This window comes from Parasteatoda tepidariorum, chromosome 11 (genome assembly GCF_982258835.1).
Source record: "Parasteatoda tepidariorum strain Cologne lab strain chromosome 11, Ptep-v5.0, whole genome shotgun sequence".
NCBI classification, from domain to species: Eukaryota; Metazoa; Arthropoda; class Arachnida; order Araneae; family Theridiidae; genus Parasteatoda; species Parasteatoda tepidariorum.
Window position 1 is genome coordinate 101,538,940 of NC_141765.1, and position 24,958 is coordinate 101,563,897.

The 24,958-nt window shown below is 26.9% G+C and overlaps 1 protein-coding gene across 14 annotated transcripts in view; it reads right to left on the reverse strand.

Moving 5' to 3' along the window:
- Window positions 1-24,958, reverse strand: part of LOC147802054 (uncharacterized) — a 70,897-nt gene that overhangs the window by 38,914 nt on the left and 7,025 nt on the right. For 9 of the 14 annotated variants that reach the window (XM_087155257.1, XM_087155261.1, XM_087155260.1 and 6 more), the window contains 2 exons: window positions 16,831-16,936; window positions 12,591-12,745 (listed from right to left, as the gene is read on the reverse strand). In XM_087155257.1, coding sequence (XP_087011383.1) covers window positions 12,591-12,745; window positions 16,831-16,936 — 261 coding nt within the window. Of the gene's footprint in view, window positions 1-5,643; window positions 5,783-12,590; window positions 12,746-16,830; window positions 16,937-20,419; window positions 20,524-21,629; window positions 21,772-23,853; window positions 24,210-24,958 lie in introns of those variants that run through there. The other 5 variants (XM_087155264.1, XM_087155263.1, XM_087155262.1 and 2 more) reach the window with 3 other exon arrangements.

A 24,958-nucleotide genomic window follows, 5' to 3' on the forward strand; every position in this document is an offset into this window, starting at 1 on the left:
AAAATTTTTTTTCCACAGAATTGTTTTAAATATTTTTTTCTAGCGTACCGCTGAAGGAGAAAGCGTTCGTAATTCTCCGTTAATCTCCAACACAAACAGTTACTGGATAAAAAGGGGAGAATTTTTTTCCCCTTTATTAAGCTATTTTTGGAAATTTGCCAACTTCGGCCTCTATTGCTGGCGCAGTAATTTGCTTTGTGTTTTCTTATGAGAACAGAGCATTTTATATTTTTGCACATATGTGGAAAATTTCATGCGTAAAAAGATTCTTTATTTAAAAAAATCATGTCTAGCGAAAAGGTTATTTGTTGCAATTGTGAAGCCACAACAATTAAAACAAATTTGAAAACTGATTTTTCAAGGCGGCATTCCGAAGAAGAAATAAGATGGAAGTCGACAACATCTAGCGATGTCAGAGATTTTTTTTCTGAAAGAAGCTTCCCACGCTACTAATAGTGAAAAAAAATAATAAATAAACGTTCTAGATTCGAATTAAATATTCTTACTAGTAGCGATATTGATAGTAAGGATGAAACAACATTTCCAATAAATCAAGAAATTTTAGAAGCAGTCAAAGGTAAAAAGTAAAAAATAACTATATATATATATATATATTTAAAGATAAAATGCCTATATCCTTTGAATTAAGTCGTCGATTTAAAAAAAAAAAAAAACACTTGCAATCTAACAATAAATGAAATAAAGCCTGAAAGATATCTCACTATCTACGATTTTTTGGCATGCGAATGAAAACCAGATTGGTGGAAAATATTTACTGGTGAAACACTTTCAAACAGGTTTCCATACGCATGCGAAAAAAATCGCATCCAATGAGTATGGCTCTAATACCGATGTTTCAGTACTGATAAAGACTATTTCGTTTCGAGATGTTGAGTAGACTTGAGCATATTGAGTCGGAAACAGCTTCTGCATACTTCGTGTGGAATCAATGCTATATATTTACACAATACAGTGCGAAATCACAAGCGCTGTGTATTTTTTTCGTTCTGAACTTAATCTGATCACGAAAAAAGTTTTATTTACCTCCTTTTTGAAAAAAAAAATCTTTCAATAAGTCAGTACAATATTAATCAAATCTAATTAATCTATAATTAATTAGATAAAATTAATGAGATGTAGAAAAAATTGAAACAAACATCGCTTTAATTTTTTTGCTTTTAGAATTCGGTTATAGCCAATTCTATTTTATTATTTTGATTACTCAACTTCAATATTAATTTTTTCACCTGATTTGTTTCTGTACCTGATATAACTACTATAATGAAACATTAAATCATACTGTTTTAAACTGCTTTAATAATTTAATTTTGATACTGTTTTAAACTGATACTTCAAATTCAGTTATCTTGTTTTATAAATTTAATCTTTTTGTCCATTCTTAACTATTTCTATAAGTTCTATCTTATTGCAGGTTCTGGGTAATCTTTATTTATGCTCTAGTAAGCATTTTTGTCTGCAGATCTATACATTTATGACTTTTCGTTATTATCGAAGATTATGCAAATTTATACTTAAACAATTTAAACTTATTAAGAAATGTAAACTTATATTATGAAATTAAGAAAAAAAAATCTACACAGCTTTATTCTATGCATGTAGACTTATTTTATAAACACGAATTTCATCTATTATTATAAATTCATTACACATACATTTATTACGATAAAAATATCTTGCAGAAAGATATTGGTTCTAGTTAGGTTTGTCGCAGAAAGTCAGAAAAAATTCTGCCACAGGGATTATGAACAAAACAGTAATTTAAGCACAGTTGCTAGAGAAAATAATTTTAACAAAATAATTTTACAAATCATAAATGAATTCATATTTCTAAAATATACTTAAAGACATAGTTAATTATATTATTTTAACTAAACACTTTTCAGAAATTAAATATTTTTAATTTATAATTGATAATTAATGAAGCTTTTTTAATGGTTCAATATACCATATGACAAATATTAGGCACAGTCATTAAATGCAGCAACAGCTACTTCATAAAATTTATTTGATGAAACTTAAAAAGATTATCCACAGTTGTAAAAGCATTATAAATTTCAATGGCATATGGTCCATTTTTGGCCCATAACATATTATAGCTAAAATAAAGATTTTGATGGCATTTGCATTTTTGGATACTTATGCAATATTAGAGGATGACTTTTGATTAATGGAGCATATTATTAGTTTTGGGAAGCAATTTTCTTTTTAGAGCAAATGTATTTAGATATATTCTTTAATTTTAGGGATCTTTTTTTTTCCTTTAATTTTTGAAAGTACTACTCTCACTTTTACACCTTCCACAGAATTTAACTCCAGTAGACTATTCTAGTTATAAATAACTTCAAAGAGCTTAAGTTAATTTACAGCTGATACAAAAGTACAGTCTATTTAAATAAAAACCTGAACCCTCTAAATCTAGCCTTTTGTGGAAGTTGATTTATGAACTATGTTTGACGGTACACATGTATCAAAACAAGTTTTCTTTCTTTAATCTTTTGTTATTTTAGATCTTCATATTAATTTCAAAGTTTAATGCAAATTACATCTAATTTTTTCAATTGTTTAAATACAATTGTATGTTATATGAAATTTCAGGAAAGAAAACCATGTCTCAGATTAAAATTTTTATTTAATTACAAAGGATTTATTTATTTTTTTTATTTCATTTTAAGAGCATTTAAGGTTTGTTTTTCATGAGCATTTTTTATTAGAGAATTACTTCTAGAAATAACAGAAATAATTTGGTCGTTTTTCAGAACATTTAAAGGAAGTATGACACTGGATCGCAAAAAAAATATTTGAAACAAATCATGCTAGTATCAAACCATGAAATGAGTCAAAATCAAGCTAAGAAAAATTCAAGAAATTTAATTTAACAAAATCATAACTCTTTACATCCTAAGTTCAGATCTTGATAATTTTCTGTTTATCAGAAATTCTTTTATCATTATAATAAAAAATTATTATTTATAAACTGCTTATATACATTCCATACTTTCCCCCCCAAAAATGTTTACTATCTCAAGCTAAAAGGGAGTGGGAGTGAAAGACTATGCGAGGACTTACAATAACTGAGAAATATATACCAGAATCAAAGTCATATCCAAACAAGGGCTAAGGGGAGGGCGATTTCATAACGTTAAAAACTTTGAGTGAGGACAGCAAAATAAAAAGGAGGGAAATATTGATGAAGATATTGAAGATTTTTTTCACCTCCCTGTTTGACATGTTTCAAAGGTTACATTTTCTACAAAATTTTGAAACATTCCTTGTGGATGATTATAACCAAATGCGACAATTTAGTGTGATTGCCACAGATCTCTTATATAAAAATTTACACATTTTTTAATGTCTTAGAATGAATTATTTTAAAAATTACATGTGATTAAAAATGTATGCAAAGTTTCAAAAACCATTTTCCTGGCATGTCCCTAGTGATCTTTTCAATAATTGCTGCTTTTCAATACTGCATACATGTCGGTCTGATTTTTTATTTCTTAACTGCAAAAGATCTTTCTGAACATGGAATGATTGCCAAAATAATTTTTAAAAATAAGTTTTTCAGACAATTATTTGTCTACCAATAAAAAACTCTCGCCCTGCAAGATTAAGAGTGTTTTTGGAAACTCTTTTACAAAGAAAAAGAAGAAAAAAAAGCTATAGCCTGGGTGCCTCAAACATGAAAGTTAAAATTTTAAATACCACAAGATTTAAAAATCCATAGAAAAATTACCTAATCTGCAGTGCGCAAATCAATCAACAAAGCACCCTGAATAATATTTGATCTAATGATGGGATTTTCACGTTCTAGGACTCAATATTAATGGTTTGGGTGGGTGACCTCAAATATGGTAATTAATTTGTACAAATGATATTTTGAGTTAAGAAATCAGACACAAAAACGTACTTTCTCTAAACAAACACACCCTTTTCCTGATGAATTCGAATTGCTGACCGCCAAAATGAAGGGGAAATATGATGATAAAAGCTATCTGGGAAATATGATGATAAAAACTTGGATCCTTAATGTTAATTTCACTTTTTGCATACTTCTCCATATGACCAGAAATTTTTGTGCAAATTAAAAAAATTCTTGGACACAATTATAAAATCGGTTTAGACACAGATATTTCCATGCAAAAAATAAATTTTAGTGAGTATTTATTATTTTTTATTGTTTTACTTAATAGTAAAAAAACTCTTGTGTAAGGTATATAGTTATTTACATTATTTTAAAGAATGTAATCTTAAAGGACAAAATACAACAATTGAGTGATATCGGTCCAATGGTTTCTGAGAAATCATCTTTTGAAAACTTTGTATAGTTAAAATTTGATTTCTCAGGAACCATTGGACCAATTTCGCTCAAATATTGTAATTTGTAATGCAAAAATACATTCTTAAAAACGATGTAAAAAATTGTATATGTCTTATTGTTAAAAAATTTTTTCGATTATCATTAAATTAAATAATAAAAACTAATAAATACTCACTAAGTATTATTATATAAATGGACTTATCTATTGCTAAAATTGTGAACTAAAAGTTGTTCTGTCCAAGTGATATCCAAAGAGTTATATTTATTATGCAAAGTTATATTTTGCATGGAATCTTAATAAAAAAAATTTATAATTATAAGCAAAAACTTTTCAATTCGCTTAAAAAGTTCTCAGACTGAAGGTGAAATACACAAATGGTAAAATTAACATTAAGGAGTTCAAACTTTGGACGTCTCTTGACCAGACTATTGGGACTATATTTTCCAGAATGCCGCTAGATCCTATATTCTAGAGTTCTGAAATTCAAAACCTTAAAAAAAAAAAAAATTTTTATTCAGAGAAAATACATTTACGTGTGTGACTTAAAATATCGTCTGCACTAATTAATCCGCATATTTGAGGTCACCCTCTTGAACCATTAAGAGTGAGTCCTAAAAGGTGAAGATCCGATCATATTAAATCAAAAGCTATTCAGGGTTGTCCTTTCATTTTGCACACTATACATAAAGAAATTTAGTTAAAATTTTTCATGTAAAAATTAACTAAAATGAGTCATAAAATAAGGAAGAAGATAAAAAGTTTGCTACAACTTCAAAAAGAAAGAGTTTGCTTTTTATCTCTACAAAAGTTAATGATTAATATCTTATAAAATGTATAAATTAATTTTGTGTAAATAATTTAGTTGAATTCTGAATAGATAATTGTTGGCTGACCACCAAAAATTCAAGAAATTAATTGTTTAAGCTCACTCAGTGACACGATAGCCCATAGAGGACCAAGGCCTACTGTGCCCATCTCAGTTTTCTTGACCTTGGGCTCTGGGGTGCAGGAGCAGATGTTCCGGTCAGGCGGTCAGCCGAACGCGGAACACCCAGTGTTTAGTTCCCAAGCATGCTTTGTACTCATTTATCGACCCACTGAAGGATCGAGCCCAGGACCTGTGACGAGGGAGCGCAAAGCGCTACCACTCAGTCACCGGGCATCGTTACAATAAAATAACAAAATCCAAATTAAAATTTAAATTACAATTAAAAAAATCCTATGAAAACTATTTTTTTCTAAATTGGAATGATAAAAAGTCTTTAGAATTAAATTTAAAAAAATAGACAAATAAATAACTTACTTCTGACTCTGGCTGGAGTTATGGATACAGAAGAAGACGTTGACCTACAAGAAGAACTAGTAGAAGAAGGAGGGCTGGGATTCGAATATTGATCCGTTAGAAGAGAAGTTTAGGCAAGCAGCCAACTCATTCTCATGTTCTGTTGGAATATAAGAAAGAGTTCCCACATAAGTTACTTTTGCTGGATTTTTTAACTTCATTAAGTGAATGTGTAAAGTTAAGTAAGGTATGCCAATAGCTCTGACAGCAGCTCTCACACTGAAATTCATTTTCAATCATTAAAAGAAATTCACTAATTTTGCTTTCTAGAAGCTTATTATCTTTTTTAGTATTATAATTTCTCACCATATTCATATTAGGCAAATTTATAAACTTAAAAATTATTCTAACAATGCACACACATAAAATTAAGATAGAAGCAAGGTAAGGCAAACCAGAACACATTTGTCTTGTATACAGTTAAAAACAAATTTTGTGATTACAGTTAAAATATATTTGAATGGTTGTTCCACTTAATAAATATGAACTGCCATTTAAGAAAAGACAATTAGCTATTTGTAATACTATTTATAAAAAGAAATGACAATGATTAGGAATTACCCCAGTGATCAATAATTACCCCTTGGGGGGGGCAGCATTTGATATAGTTTCCTATAATTAATTATAATGTTTACAGTAGATGTGAAGCAATTAAACAAAAGCTTACACTATTTTTATATCAAAGAAAAAGAAAGTAACTCAAAATATTTATTATTAAGAGAAGGAGGGGATCTTTGCAGAAATGTGCACATTTTGAAACCCATCTTTAAAATGGAAAATACAGAAAGCAGTTTAAAAGATACTTATTTTGTTAGATTAAACAAAAAACTATAATTAAGCAAATGTAGTTATACTTTAGTAAAATGTACAAGCATTCTTGACCATGTCTCAAATTTAAAAAAAAAAAAAAAATTTAAATAAAACTTAGGTGATCATTATTTACCCCAGAAACAGAGTGATCGTGAATTTCCATGGGTCACCCTATAAATTTCATATTGATACAAGAGATACTCCTTATATATGAGGCATATAGTTGAACTTTCCTTAAAATCTAAATTGCTCCTAAATGAACTAAGTTATATATTCTCTGAAGAAAGTTCTAAAATCTTCTATGAGTTTAAACTGCGCTTAAAATCTTTCAAAGTTAATCCAATACTATATAATACTTGGGTTTTCATAATAAAACTCTTTTTTAAATATCAAATTGATACATTGAAAACTTATTTATTTCTGTTCTGTTCTAAATAAATGGAAGAAATACAATTTTACTGATTCGAAAGAAAATAAATTTTACATGACACTCAATTCTGATTGGAACAAACAGAAATGTTCTGGCAGATGATACATTCTGATTAGTCAAATTTCTTTTTTGGGAAGGTAGGGATGGAATGTGTCAATTGTTTTCAGTATTTTTTTTTCTATTCAGAAGTTTTTTTTAAAAAAAATTGGATGTATATAATTATAATAAAAGTTTTTGAGAATAAATAGGGCCTGTAGGTATTAGTGATGAAATAAGAGCATGCAAATTATCTTATGGTTAGTGATATAAAATCATTTCATTTCAATATAATTATAATAAATAGTTTAACTTTATCAGTGTTTCAAATGAAATTTTTTAGGAGTATCTCATTACCATAACAATCATTGTGACAAATAAAAGGATAAAATTAACTTCAAATATTCATAATTTGGTCTTCAACTACATTTTAGAATCAAACAAAATGTTTGAATTAAATTAAAGTGTACAATGATTTTCTCCTTCCATAAAGATCAAAGTTAGTTCAATTTAAAAAAAATTTAATGGCTGCTTTTTATTATTTGGTACTGCCCTCTACTCTTTCAGAGAAACTTTTATTTATATTTTTTTAGATTCTGATCTCTCTCATTTACCAAAGCTATATGATTCTGGATGAATTTATTTGCAAAAAAGGTGAAATTTTGTTCATACTAAAATTTTGTCCTATTTTTTCTTTTTGAGGGCTCAAAGAAGAAAAAAAATAATTTAATAAATCATTACTTTATTTTACATATTTTTCTACCATTCACATTTTTTTATATCATTTTATTATACTCTAGTTATAATTAAGGACTATAAATCATGAAACTACCAGTACTTTTAACGCATAATGATTCATAAAAAAATTTTTTTTTTTAAAAAGTGAGTGAATTGCCCATCAAAATTTTTATAACAGATGTTAGTTTGCACTTTCAACTATCTTTGAATAAAATATTTTTGAAATTGAAGGGGGCGAGTTGCCAGAAACAATCTCCTAAAGTTACTCAACTCCTTTGATCAAAAAACTGCAAAACAGACCCATTTACTAAATAAGTAAAATACTTATTTGCAAAAAAAAGTGTTTAAATGACAGATTATTTTATTCTGAACAAAATAAAAAAATAATTATTGCTCTATGACAAATATAAGGTGAGTTACAATCATTAATAGCCTTTGATGTATGAATCAAAATGGCGGCAAATGTGCCATTTTGGCAAAAATACAAATGCTTATAACTTTTAAACCCCTTAACTGATTTAAATATAATTGATATTTTTGAAATCAGCACAAAAAATTCTATAAGTGTACAAATTTTCATCAAAATCTGAGATGGTGGGTGCCGTTTTTGTAAAATCCTGTATGATTTGACATGGAATGACCCAGTAAGCTTCTTTCTTTTACAAATAGATCTCTAAGCTAACAAATATCACTACTGATGTCGTAACATCATATTAAAAATATTTGAAAAATTGAATTGTCAAAAGTTAAATTCAAAACAATGGGTAATGCTTAACTAGTCAGAAAATTCATTTTGTTGTTTGATTATCCCGCTTGAACAGTTCATAATAGAATGCTATAACAGTTGGCGTTTAAATTATAAATATGCCAAATTCCATGGCTGTTGGTACGCAGTCTTAACACAAAGACATTCATTCATTATATATATATAAATATACATATATCTTTAATCACAAATGTGTAATCACAATGCTAAGGAACTAGTAAAACTAAGAGCCTTTATTACTTAGAATTAGAAAAAAAATTCTAGAAGCATTCTATTAAAATAAGTGAACATGAAAATATTTAGAGTAAAGCTGTTAATCGTTTCAAAAGTTATAGTTAACCCTCTTGGCGTTTCCCCTCTCTCTTAGTTTCTTACTTCAAGCGGCAGACACATTTTAGAAAGATGCTACCAAAAGTGTCTAGGGTCGGACAAAAGGTATGCTTTCCCCCTTCTACTTCAATTTGTGGTTAAAAGGGGTGATTATCGGTTTAGGTGGTCAAGGAGGGTCAAGACAGTTTGATGGATGAATTATGTTTCGTGATTCACTTTTCTGAAATTCGTTGTTGAACTTCATACAATCTTACACTTTTCTCGGAAATATCAAGCAATTCTTTCGTTCTGATAAGATAATTACTTTTAGGTTATGTTACATTCTTTCTTGTCCTTAGCTTTTTCACAATGAAATAGTTAAAATATAACATCAAAGGAGTGCTTAATGAAATGGAGCTGAATAGATTCTTGTGATTGATAATTTTTCCTTCCTGTTTCCTGTGATTTCTTTTATTTCCCAGATACATTTGCGGCTACCGTCTAAGTTTTTTATTTTAAAAAATGCGTGCGCATTTAAAAATGCCTCATTTCCGAATTCAAAGTACAATTTCGTTGATATACAAGCTAGTAAAAAGTCATATTTATCTTTTAAGTATATTAATGATTTTTATAATTTAAAAAAAATAATTAATGATTATTTTTTCAATAATGTTCGATTAGAAAAATAACTGCTGTTTAATAGATATTATTTATTTAGTTCTCGTTTTATTTCTGTTTTTCTTTGAAATTAAGGCTCGTATTGAATTTCAAGTTATTTGGATAATTTATTCTTAATTCGTCTTTTAAATATTTAAGTAAAAGCTGTTCATATTAAACTTTATAAAATTGACTAAAAATATAAATTTCTATATACACTAGTTAGGCAAAACTGCATTTTTTATTGTAAATTTTCTTATTTTATTTTATAGAGTAATATTAATAATAAAGCTTAAAAAAATTTGTAACCTTATGAAATTTTGCATACAAAGAATAAATATCAGTACAGGAATTGTTGTAAGAATATTATTTTACAAGTCAATATAATGATTCTTTGTAGTTTTGTCCATTGCTGTTAAATTCAAAGGAATGATTTTAACAATATAGATCATGCAATGATATATACAGTAGAGAACCGATTATCCGGAACGATCGGGACTATCGCGATTCCGGATAACTGATTTTTCCGGTTTTCTGAATCGCTACAAAATGCCGTTTTTTTAATGTTTATAAAACGAAACTAAAAAATTATTTTGAAACAGTTTTAGAAATAATAAAAAATGATAAATAATAATACACTTAAGTTTAAATAAGGAAAGAAATTATGAAATAAAAATTATATACAGGCTTATATATGTTATTAATGTTATTATTAACATTAGTAACATATGTAAGCTATTTGTGCTTATGTGAGATTCGTCTACAAACGGCTTTTGATCCGTCCTCTAAATCAGTTCTTTCGTCAACTCGATACGCTGTACGCTCTAAATAACAAAATGGGCTCAAAATCTTTCAGGAAAAAAAATTTTTTTTTAATGGAAGAAAATTAATTTCCGGTTCCGAATTTCATTCCGGTTATCTGGTTTTCCGGTTTTCTGATTTCCGGATAAGAGGTTCTGCACTGTATTTGGAAAAAAAAATCACATGGAAGTAATAGAATTTAAATATACAAAAATAAACGTAGTTATACAAAAATTTTCGGTAGTATTGGTTTAAAATATTCAATATCGAATCTTTTTTTTAAATTCATCTCTTTGCACCATGTTGCTCCACGGAATCAGCTATTGCACACTAGTAAAAAATGGCGACTAATAAACACAATGGTAAATATCAAACAACAATAATTGTTTTCGGCTTATATAATATAGTTCGTGAAAAATTGAAAAAATGTGTTAAAAGGACTTCATCACTTTCTCTCCCTATCTGTTAGTAAAAAAAAAAAAACGCTGTTCTGCGTCTCTTCTTCATCGAAACAAACTGACAAGAATTAGAACTAATGGTTAGGACATAAAAATGCTTTGACATAAGAAAAGGTACTATGATTATGCACACCTTTTGTATAGCAATGAAATAAGAGCAAAAATGCTTTTTTTAAAAAAAAAAATTTTTTTTTTTCAAAATTGGAAATAGCATATAAAATAAATATAGGAAATTATTTTTTAGTTTTCTTTTTAATACTTTTTATAGTGCGCAGCTTAGCAGTAAAAAATCAAAGAACGTATGTAACATAAGAAGAAAAATTTATTGAAATAAGGAAAGTAAAATTTTCTGCATTACTTCGGTCAAATATCAATAAATTAAAGGTCATAACAACTTTTTATTTTCTAGACAAATTAAATTTAAAAATTTTTTTAAAAGAAAATTATTCTTAAGAAAACTAACATTAAGTTATGTTATCTGTGATTTTAATTTATATGTGGTAAAATACATTTAGAATAATAAAACTTGTATCCCTTAATAGTCATATTTACTATTCATAAGAGTAATATTTTAAAAATATTGCATTTATAATAAATAGCAATATAGTTATGAATGTTGTGGATTATGAATGAAATTGAGATTGTGGTTGGGCACAAAAACTTGCTATCGCTTTTTTTTCAACATATGATTTGTTGGATTATGTTTTATAAATTCGTTTATAACGTCATTTATAAATTCAAAAATATACAATTCCAAAGAATCAAAATAACGTAATGCCTTCCATTTTAGTTGCCAAATATTTTTAGAACTTTTTCTTCAAGTAGCGAGTTAATTTTTATTCCAAAAGCAAATTCTGCATGCAAAATGCATCGAAAGATTACTGATGAAATAAAATGGATATTTTTGCAGAGTGTTATTAAATTTTATTTTCCGTGACCTTTAATCATAAATTTTATCCATTACTTCCATTACTTTACTTGTTAAGTTCGCAGAATTGTCGTGTACTTTATTTAAGTTCATTTATGTTTTATTTTTAATTCTAGCTTACTTTTATTCTTATTTTTGTTTTAAGTTTATTTAAGCTATTATTTTAAGTTTTTTTTTCACAGTCGAAGTTTAGACTTTAATTGAATTGCAGAAAATATAGTGACAAATCTTCTCTACATTTCGCATTTCTCTAACTTCTGCTTTTTATTATTATTATTCTCCCCTTTTTTCCCCATTGTTCTGTAATTTTTTCTATGTTTTCTCTACATTTTGAACTCTTTATATATATATAAATACACAGGGGTCTGTTCAGGCCAAATTTACTACCGTTTAGCGGCACCTTCACAAATTCAACTTTAGAAAAAACGGTAGTTTCACAAAATACTTTTTCTTAAAATTTTATTTTTGTATCCCTTAAGAAACGATAAATCCATATTTTTGCATTGATTTTTTTTAAATATAATTTTTAATTTCCACAAATTATGTCTAAATTTTCACAAAATAGTTACCTCTCAGAAAAACCTAGACAGACCCCTGATATATATATATATAAATAGCACAATAAGACAAAAAGAAGAAAAAAATAAAATTAATAAGTTTTATATACTGCACATATATGTAACTACTAAAATAAGTTAAAAATATAGAGAAAACATGGAAAATATTAAAGATTATTGAAAAGAGAAAAAGAAATATTCCTAAAATAAAATATTAAAAAAAAAAATATATTAAAAGGCTGGAAAACAAAAAAAGTGAAAAGATATAATCTCATCATCAGCTCGCACAATTATATCCACAAAAAGAATATATATATATATATATATATATATATATATATATATATATATATATATATATATATATATATATATATATATATATATATATATATATATATATTGAGAAATCACTTACAGATTTCCAATAGTCGGATCTTGCCTGACTAGAACATTCATAGAATGGTGTGGAATATTTCAAAGTTCCTTCACACTGTGGGGTCTGGTCACCAGACTTAGGAGGAGATTCACACACGCTGATGCTGGGTCTCCTTTCTCTACTCCCCACACTTTCTGCAAAATAAATTTTAAAAAACATTTCTACATTATCGATACATTTTCTTTAAAGTTAAATAAACATTACGAAATCTTTTCAACATTCTGAACCCAATATATATATATATATATATATATATATATATATATATATATATATATATATATATATATATATATATATATATGTATGTATATATATATATATATTGGATTAGTTTGTTGAAAATCTGGCTCTGAAGAAGCTGTCGATTATTTTAATTACAGGCTACATTTTAGATTTTCAAATCCAAGACTTTCTGTGACTAATTCCACGAATTTTCATGACTTAACAAAATTACTATTTTCTCTGACAAAAACACAACAATAAATTTAAAAAAAGCATTACATTAACATTAATTGAAATGATAGATATAACCAAAACTGTTATATTCTGCATCTTCATATTTATAGATTTTTAACTTAAAAAACAGAGTAAAGAAAGAGTTGAAGCAATAAAATAAAGGAAAAAAATACAATGGGAATAAATACAAAAGCAAATAACTAAATACAGTCAGATATATGCAGTTATTTAAATCTGTTTTATTTCTTATTACAGGTAAGTGTAATATAAGAAGCCTATACTAGAATTTTAATTTGACAAAATAAAAATAATAATAAATAGATAAAAAATTCTAATATCATGGAAGTTTAAAAGATAATTCGCTCTAGAAATTATGTTCCTTCCTTTTTTAAAAGAACACCATAATTTTTAAAGAACAGGATAAAAACATGCTATATTTTAATAAAATATGACTATGGGTGATGATTTTGTTCAGGGTGGCCACTCAAAACAGATTTCAAATTTCCCTGATTTTTACAGGTAAAAATCTTAAAATTTCCCGGTTTGTGTTTTTTTCCTTTTTTCTTATAAAGTGTAGGATGCGTACAAGAAAAGTGTCTGTATTATAAAATATCTTATTCAAAATGTCATTCTTTTAAACATATCTAGAAAAAACAATTTTTTTTAACAAGATATTTTTTTATTATTTTTCAATGTTCTGGTACAACATTAATTTTTAAAAAATTAAGACGTGGAGAAAATAATATGTTTAGCTTGCAGAATATATTGTTTTTATTGAATAATTTTAATTGTTTTTATTGAATTTAATGTGTTACTTTAATTAGTATTTGCTCAAAGTGTACCTACAAAATGACAAAATCAGAATGACCAATAAAACCTTGGATAAGTACTGTTTAATATATTTTCATTAAGGGAAAGAAAACCATTTCAGGTGATTATATATCAATAATTTTTAATAATTACAGTGGCTCCCAAAAGTGCACACTCACTTATAACTTATATTGAAATAGGAAATAAAAATTCAATAATGAAAATGAATATTTCACAATGGGTATTTGATAATAAGATGTATAATCTATTCTTAGCAAAACTGCACGGAATATTTTAAAAACAAAACAAAAGTTAATTTTTTTATCAAATAGTAACAAAAATGTTACCCCACGAAAGTCATCGTACATTTAAATGTTTTGGATCTCAGAATTAAAATTATTGTCAATTGCTTTTCTTATTTAATTATTTTTCATTTAATTTTTTATTTCTTTATTAGCAATTTAGTATCAAACCTATAATAGCAAAATTATATTTTAATTTTTGCTTGCTAACTCCGTAATATTTTATTTTATCATTTAAAAATGACTTGTGGTCGTAATAGAATAGACCAAATTTGATTACTTGTCTTCATAAGAGGTAAATCAGTAATGAATATGTTAAATTAGTTTACTGTATTCAATTGAACTGTGCAATATGTGATAAAATGCTTAAAAGAAGAACTTCATATCAGAGATTAAAATTATAAATTTTGTGGAAAAATTCATAAATTTGCAATTGAGTGTTGTAAAAGTTTCTGTAAAAATTTTAAAAAAATATTCTGCACAAATTTCACCTGACAAAAAAAAAAAAAAAAAAAAAAAAAAAAATTGTTACACGTATTTTCAACCTTTAAAAGCTATTGTAGATGCTAAAGGAAACTCTACTAAATGTTAATTTAACGAAAAATTAGATTTACTAATAGACTGAGTTTTTTCTTTAAAAGTGTATGATGACTTTCGTGGGATAAAGTTTTTGTCACTTTTTGATGATTGATTCCTTAAAAATAAACTTTTCCTTTGTTTTCAAAATATTTCATATTGCCATTTAAAATATTTCAGTTTTGTTAAGATTAGAACACATTTTTTATCATTAAATATATATTCTGAAACATTCATTTTAATTAATGGATAGTCTTATTTCATTGAAAGTCATAAGTGTATCAACACTTTTGTGAATCACTGTAATTACATTTCAATATAAAGCTGTACTGTATACTGTATTTCATCTTACCAGTGCTTTTTATAAAATTCACTGATCACATTTTCCTTAAACCTATATCCCAAGTCAAAATTTTAAATAATGGTATTTTGAAATAACATTTTTACTTTAAGAGATTCAGTATAAAAAATTTAAATGTCAGAATTGTAAAATTGTCTAATTTTCAGTTCTATACTCTATAGAAGAAAAAAAATAGATAAAATTCCTTAAAATTTATACTTTTTTTATTTTTTTTTATTTGAAATTAAAACATTTAAAGAATTCCAATCTAAACACACAGTTTTTTAGTTTAGCATAGTTAATTGTTTTTATTTGAACAACTGGAATCTTGTACAGTGCAGAACTAAAACACTAAGTTTCGTTTTCCTTCTCCTGACTAAACACATATGAATAAAAAAAATTATATTTCATGTATATACATCATTTAATATGTTTCCTAGATATTCATTGGTCATTGTCAGCTTTTTTAGGTAAAAAGATGAATAGTTTTGAAACATCATCTCTGGAATGCAAGCAACATTTACAAACTTTCGATATTGTGATAACTATACAATTCAAATTTTGAATCAAAAAACTAATATTTACCAACAAAACCGTAAAATTTGATATTAATATATAGTTAGTTCTAAAAAAAAACTTTTTTCAAAATAAAAATATACTATAAAAGGTTAAAATGAAATGAGTGATTGGTTGGTTTGCTGAGAAGAAAAAATTTGCAGATTTCTTTGAATGGGAGTTCAAAAGCTTTCAGAAAAAGAGTGCAATATAAAATCCATTATTATTACATTATAACAAACTAATTTTTAGACAATTTAATAAAGTTAAAAATACAAAAACATTTTGCCAAAATAGAAAAAAATTACCACTCTCAACTGCGAAAAAACTTGAATCATTGTGTGAACACGGACAGAATTTAAAAACCGAATCCTAACCCCGTCTTCCACATCCACCATAATCTTTGCCTTTCCTAAATTGCACAGTCCCATAGTCTGCATAGAGATCAAAGACATTTGCTTAGCAACCATGGGAGAATTTTATGTTGTATTCTAGTTTAACAGGGTTATAATGGAGCAAATTTTGATGAAAGCAAAGTAAGTTGATGATATTTTAACTGCTTGGAGATACATTTCCGTCTAAAAAATGTGGGTATAATGGATGAAACAATTTAAATTAAGAAAATTAGCAAATAATTTAAATTAGTGAAATTAAAAAAAATATATAAGAAAAAATTTCCAGCTTTTCTTTAAAATTTCCAGGTTTTCCAGGTTTTTATCCCTATTTCCCTGATTTTTCCAGGTTTTTTCCAGTATAAAAAAAATTCCCTGATAATTCCAGGTTTTCCAGGTGGGTGGCCACCCTGTTGTTACAAATTCAGATATTCGGAACATTGGAAACTGTGAAATTGGTAAATTCCATTTTAAAAATTAGATTTTTCGGCAATCTAAATCCATGACTTTCCATGATCTTGTTTTAAAACAAAAATAGTTAAAATCATTATATTTCGTGACAAATTTTGTTCAATTCCAAAATCCATGATATTTCATGACTTTCCAGGTGCGCAGATACTCTGTAATTATTTGATATTCTAATTTAATCTTCATATGAATGGGATGTTTGAGAAACCATTATCAGGCTACAAATCAATAACTTTAATGAAAGACTGACAATTACTTTTAATAATTCAAATGTTCATTTAATTTTCATATAAATTGGCTGATGGAAAAAGGTTTACCTATTTGACTATTACTACGTTCAATGGAAGACTGCCGATTACTTCGATTTTGAAGAGGTAGAGACTTCGGTTCCTCGTGAGGAGTCTGAGGTAGATCATCAATATCCTGAGATAAAACATTAATTCTTACACATTAAAATGTTAAAAAAAAATTGATATACTTGTACCAGGGTTTGTTGATTTAAATTAGCTTGATTTATATCACAATTTAAATCATGATTTAAATCAAATTATTTTTATTTAAAAATAATCAATTTAAATCAACTTATTTTTATATATATATTGATTTAAAAAGTTAAAAAACAGTGTTTTAAATTATTGATACTTTTTTTATTTCTTTTCTTATAAAAATTTATTTTAAATAAATTGCTGCATTAGTTTCAAAATTTAATATTGCTGCATTAATTAATTTTAGCTAACAAAATTACTTTCTTTCTTGGTATGTGTTAAATTCCAACACATTTAAAATTACATTTTTAAAAATCATTTGATGCTTGAGATTGAAAGTACAGATTAAAGTAATCATTTAAGTATTTTTTTTCACATAATATGTTTACAGTATCTTTGACATTAAAGGAATCTTGTGAAAAAAAAATTTAAATGAGTACATAGATTTTTTAAATTTTTTTTAAAGCTTAACTTATCTATTTTGATACAGGATTAAAAATTTATATTTTAATGTAAAAATATATAGATTAAATATTTATTTATTTTTTGATGAATGACTACATTTGTAAACACAATCTGTTACATTTATTTTGTCATTTAAAAAAAATTTTTTGTCACAAAAAAAAAAGAAATCACAATTTTAAATTAAAATTATGGTTTGGTAATTGAAACTTTGTTTTAATAGTTTAAGTATTCTTTAAATTCTCTATTTCTCTAGTCTTTAAATTTTAATCATGTATTTGTTTCAAAATGGTTGCTATGCATTCAAAGCTATGTATTATAATGAAAAATTGTTTTAGGTAGTTAGAGCTTCTAAAATATTCTTATAATATAGTTTTAATATTAATTTATATTGATTAAACATTTATAAAGTTATTTTAATCATAAATCAAAGTTCTTACAGTGTATTTGAATAAAAATCAAAAAAAAAAAAAACAATTTAAATTAAAAAAAATCTGATTTATTTTTTTAAAATTTTTTTTATATCAAAAAAATTACGAACCCTGATTGATACACATATAGTCATCTATCTACTTTGCGCAGAACATTAGAATTGAAATTAATTCATTTCATCAACTTCCAAAATTAAAATCTTTTTAATTAGTGAATATATCTATAAATCTAGGTCATAATTTTAAAGCTGTCAAGGCAAATAGATTATACCATAAAATAGAAATTTCATGCTGACTACATGCTACTGATAAGTGCATAACATGTGAAATACTCTACATCTAAGGAACTTAATATATTTTTTGCAATGGCAAATAAAGTACAAAAATGCTTAAAAACTACAGCATTTAATATATATATTACTGTGAATAACTGAAATTGGTGGTTATTGACTTCCGCCAGTGAATGTTGACAATCACAGTCGCTTTGGTAAATGTCCAAGATATATACTAGGTCTAGTTAAGTGCCACTGCCCGGTATGCATTTGCCCGGTGTACCATTGTATTTTTAAGGACCAGTGCCCTTGCTCAGTATGCATTTAACTGGTACTCTGAACACTGATGTTTCTCCTAATCTATTCTTAGCAGATATTAAAATATCAAATAAATGTTATAATATCAACGAATAAATGAATATCAACTCGGATGTAACAAATATTTTGGACATTCACTGCTGCGACTATGTAATTGCTGACTTTCACTGGTGAAAATTGTCATTCTCTTGATTTCAGCCTTTCACGATAATGTATACACTAATAACTATAAATTTAAATTGTTATCGGCTTGTGACCAACATGGATTAATATGGCCACAATCACTCAGGAAAAAACTCCCTGACTGATTTTATAAAAATTTATCAATTTCTGCAACTGGTAGTATAAATTTCATTATTAATTTTTTAGCAATACCTTATTCTCATCCATAAAATATGTCACAAAACTTTTACATTAAGCACAAGCACATCAAATAAGAGGAGCCCACATTATGTAGGACCACCATGTAAAAGAAACCACAACCATTTTGTAGGTACAAACTTTAACTAATGCTGCTGTCGTCGTAGGCCATTAAGGCAAAAGGTGCGATTGTTCTTGTTTTCCAGTGATGCCATCTGTCGCCAAGAATTAGACTTCAGCCACACCCATACGCCACACCAGCTTATAGGACGAACCCATTCATACATCCATTCATTCATCCACAGATCGTAATTTTAACCTGAACCAGAGAACGGTCAATCCCCGATTCAGTACCCCTAGAGGCATAATTTTTTATGGGAACATGGAGGACATTGTGACCAGACAGATTTAACATACACCAGTCACCATTTACTACACAGGGAGTCTTCGGCTGGCTAGATTCAAACTCCTGTTCTCACGCACGTGAATTCCACGTTCTGCCAATGAGGCTATCCTGGCCAACTTTAACTAATCTCACCCCTAATTGATACCATAAAAAGTTGTCAGTGATAGGTCTTACACTTGCTACTAGATTTAAAAATAACCTTTTTTTATTTCATAATTATTATGAGACCAATTTAAGAAAATTATTGCAAGACTACTTTAACGGAAATATTGGACATTTGGGTACCTGAAAATCTAATTAATTCATTTTTCTTGACTTTTTTTAAAATTATAATTCCCTGATTTTTCACTGAAATGTGACCACCCTGTAAACACTAAATAAATTAATATAAACATTTTTTATTAGGTTCATTGCATTCTTCAATTCATAATTTTCAATGAATTTATTTTAGATAGTTATGACATATTTTTGAATAACAAATACATTAAAAACATTGGTGATAATATTAGATACTAATTATTTTCTAACTGATTTAAAAATAAAGTTTTTATTAAAAAAGATAATAAGTAAAATTTACAGAATTTTAAATTATAAGTAACACTTGCTTCACTGATACTTATTTAAATTTACAAGCCATCAATTATCTGAGTATAGATTTATTTTGACAGGGATTCTTACAGTGAATTCTTTAGATTTCATAAAATTTTTTAAAATATACGAATACATACAGAAGTTTTGTTTAAATTAGAACACCAGGATAAAATTGCCAAATCTAGTTATTTTCAGGAAAATAAAGTAGTAACAACTATTTTCAATTCTTAAGAATATGCAAAGATTGCTCAACTTCATTTGAATGAAGTCTGCAATCATAAAATTCATCAAATTTTTAAAAAAATAAAATCTAGAATAATAATTATAAAGAACACTTGATTTTGTTTTAATACAATATGGAACTTTCAAATCCACTTAACTTTGTTTCCATAAAATCTAGAATTATAAAAAAAAGTTTGTTCCTATAAAATCAGAAATTACAAAATCCAAGTAATTTTATAAAAATAAAATCTAGAATTACAAAAACTACCTAAATTTATTTTAATGAAATCTAGAAAATGAAGAAGAGAAAAGCTATTTCTTTTAGAAAAAAAAGCATTGGCTATTAAATAAATACTTGCCTCGTAACTTGAAGAAAAGCCTAAACTAATGTCTGCTTTAATAAGTCATCCTTGTGGTTGTGGCGTATCATCTGTGTCCTCTAGTTTTGTTCGAGAAGTTTCAACTAAAAATAAAATATACAAAAACATACATATTTATAACTGTTTTTCTTGAAGAACATTTTAACCTAATAATATAAGGATTCTAACATAAAAAATAGCCCTGTGGCAGAATTTTTTAGAGCTATCTGGGACATAATGGTCCAGCACTAATATCTTTCTGCAAGATACTTTTAATAATAACAAACATATATGTTACTAATTTAAAATAACAAGAACGCTTTGTTTACAACTACAAAAAAAACTATAGAATTCTTTTAAATTGAACATGTAATAATTTTTTATTCTAATATTATGGGTGGTATTCTCGCATTTTGTTGGGGGGGGGGCTGAATGCACCCCCCCAAGTTATTTCCTTTTTTGCATTTTGTAAATAATTATCACAATAAAAAAAATTAAAAATCATGAAATCTGTAGTGGTAATTGTCCAAAAAAAGATAGAGGACAAAATCACGAGAATAGAACTCTTTAAAAAGGGATTTCTTCTTAAGATTAGGTTGTTGTATCGAAATGTTATCGAATAAAAAATGTAAGATTTAATAACTATGGAGAAATCTATACTAATAACTGCTCAAAAATTCTATAGAATTATTGCCCTAAAAAGCAAATACTCAAATGCCCGATTCAAATTTTCCATACTGTTTGAAATATATCGGAATATTTAAAATCCAACTGAAAATCAATATCAGTAACTGCCAATAATAAAATCGAAACATTACATTGCGTTACGATACCATCGTCGTAAATTGAGCGAGTCAAAAAGTGATTAACTAAAAGTGACTAGCTTTAATTAAGGTTTTTTTCACGCTTGAAAACCCTAAGACAGCCTCGATTTAAGGTTTTTATATAGAAGGTTGTTTTCCAAGGTTTTGGATTAGGTTAATGTGCGTAGAATAGAGGAGATTGTCGCAGACCTCGTTTTAAGGTTCGAAGGTTTACTTGCAAACCTCATTACAAACCTTTTTAGGTTTGCATTAAAAGGTTTTTTGCTTACTGGAAATAAACCTTATTTTGCTATCTGGGTAGTATATTGATTTTATTGAATTTTTGTAACATAAATAATTCACTCTTTTAATATGTTATTTCAAAACAAAACCATAATTCTGTTTACTTTTCCTCTTTCCTACCCTTTCAGGCACAGGAGAGGCTGTGGGTGTGGGTTTTAACTTGTGTTCTTGTTTTATAGATGCCATTAGCTTCTCATATACAGTAAGCTGTTTAGGAGGTGTAGGCGGTAGCTTCCTCTCAGACACCTAGTAAAAGATCAAAAAAATTTCAAACCTCAAGCATTATAGTAAAACTAACTTTATATTACAAATTCACAAATAAGTCTCAACATAAGAAAAACCAAAAATAGCTAATACAAAAAACATTTTTTTTAAAAAAAATATTGACATTGCTATTATTTTCATAAGTTAAAAAAAAAGGATTTTTTTTTACATAAAAATTTAACATGTATAAAAAATATTTTGCCATATTACAAACGGGACAGATCTCCTATTTGATATAATTATATGTTTCGAAAATAGTGAAATATGGACATATACAGTTGCTATACAGCCCCTGCTCAAATTATTAGACGCACTGTATGATTCTAGTTGAAATCTTAATTATCAGGCGATACCATACACCTTCATTGTTATTACGTGCCTGAAACCAGTTGCACTTATTTACGTTCGTGTATCAATTGGATAAATTAGACAATATATTAGTATATAAATATAGAATATTTATTATATCAGGTATTATATTAATATATTATAATAATTAGACCAGATTATTAGATGCAATGTAGCTTTTTAATAATTATATGTTTTGCACCAGTTGCAATACTTTTATATTTACACATACATATAATGGGTTTTAATTCAGAACATTTTTTATATACTTCCTATTTGTATTTACTTTAAATGCATTGTATTACAATGTTAACCAATTGATACACGAATGTAAACAAGTGCAAAAGTGTTTCAGCCACATAAAAACAATAAAGCTGTATAGTATCACCTGATAATTAAGATTTTACATCGAATCTTATAGTGCGTCTAATAATTTTGGCTATGGACTGTATACAGTAAAAATTTTTTTACATGTGTCTTCATTGATTGAAAAATTAAGACCTTTAATGGGTGCTTAAACTTTAGATTTTTAATTCCTATTTTGTACTATTTTGACAAAAAAATATTTACAGTCATTTATTATTATCAATTATTAAAGTGCTGTTAAAAGTTGGTACAAAAATCAATAAAAAAAAAGTACCTGCAAATTTATTTTCACCACTAACTGCAAAAAATCATGATTGCTACAATACATCTCAAAGCATTTTTTAGCTATACTTCCAAGGATGTTAAAATTTTTTTTGAATAATTATTACATTTCTCTATCAGTTAAATTAATCATCAAATTGACAAATTTCATCCTTAGGTGATTTTGCAAAAAAGTGCCATAAATCAAAAAGTGAATCTTCTATTAGAGTATCTAATGTTCAGTGAAAGTTTCTGACTAGGTGGGGCTATGACCTAGCCATATTTTTTACCACTATATTTTAAGGGCATGGAAAGAATGCAGCAAAATATTGACCTAGGAGACAAGGACAGCGTCTGTATTGGCACTCTTTTCGAGCATATCAGTTGGAGGTCTTAATCTTTTCTTGCAAATCTTTTCTCAATGTTCAAAATGAATTTTATTTTTGGTATGTCACATTTCACAATAAAATTGGTCATATTCATAAATTTGATGAGTGACTGTTCATGAGGTTTCAATCTTATTACAGAAAAAAAATCTTCATAATGCAATAACAGGGTGCGTAGCCAGATTTTTCAACAAAAATAAGCACCTTTTAAGTACTTTTTAAGCACTCAAAAAATATTTTCACTTCCCCCCCCCCCAAAAAAAAAATCATAATTAGGATCTGTGCAGTAATAAAATTGTTTTCCCCTATAGTTTAAAGTTCTTAATTTATAAACAAAAAATCAGTAAAATTCAGAAATATTTTCAAAACCTTTTACATAATCATGATAAAATAACTAGTTTCTGATAAATACTGCAGAGAAAATTGTCTAAACCATGCATTTTTTTGTAATTTAGAACAACAGTCGACACAGCAAAGAAAAAATTTCTTTTTAAAAAATAGAAAATTAAGCACTTTTTACAAACGCTGAATAAAAAAAGCACCTTTAAAAAGCGCTACGCACCCTGATTAAATAGAATTTTGAGTCACAAAGATCAATTCATGTATTTTTAAGTTTAGTTAATGAGCATAAGCAAATTCGTTAAAATAATTTTTAGATGCAACCTACTTTAAAACAAAAAGACATGCACTCCAATTTTCTTACCTAGTATTCAAATAAAACTGATGTTAACCCAGACTTTTTGTTTGACTTGTAATCCAAAGGATACGTTTTTACATTCTTGAAACATCGGGGATTTCGGTATTTTCCAATAACAAGTAAGGGCAATTTCTCTGTCCTAGACGCATTTCCTCCCACTAGGACAGTCAAACGTTCCTTGCTCATTTTTCCCCCGGAGCAGTTTTCATCCTTCAACATCATAGTCTTATTTGGAAAACATTTAAAAAATAAACTTCTTTAAACGGCTTTAGCTTCTACATGAAGAGTGCCAAAGACATTGTGTGTGTGTGTTGCAAAGGAAGGGGCAAGATATCAGGTCCTAGGTTGCTGTTTTTTTCTTGCTTTAAGAGATCCAAAAACAATTGAGTTAAAGGGAGTAAAATTCGAGTAATAGAGAATAATTAATATGAAATTGAAGATGAAAGGGTCGAAACCTCATAAAAAATCGAGTTATAGTAATATTCAAGTTATCGTACTTCGAGTTATAGCGAATTGACTGTATATATATATATCGCACCCCGGCAAGAAAAGTAACACAAGCCAAAAAACGGCATTTGAGAAAATGCCATTATCTAAACCTGAAATTATCATTATCTAAACCTCGCACAAAAAGGCAATAAAGAATTTGTACTTGCAGTTTTAACTTCATGATTAAAATTGTTTTAAATTTAAAAAGCTTTTATTACAGCAAAAATAGTAAGTTTTTTTTTTTTTTTTTTACCCAGTCACCAGGGGCAGACCCCTATTATCGTTTTCAAATTTTATTATTACTACTAATTAACTAATCACATACATATAAACTATAAAAAACACACATTGAATTCCCAAATACAAATAGCATCCATTTTTAATCAAATACTGTTAAGTATGAATACTTGATTCCTAAAAAAGTAGTAACTATTCAACAAGTAGTTTAATACACAAAATAAAGTCAATTCCTACTTAGGTTAACAAAGAAAAATCTTACTTTAGTTACTTTTTATTAAATAATTATAATTTTTTCCCATATGAAACTAAAATTAATTCATTAAATTTAATTAATGAATTAATATCTGAAAAAACTCTATAAGAATATAAAATAGTGTCATTC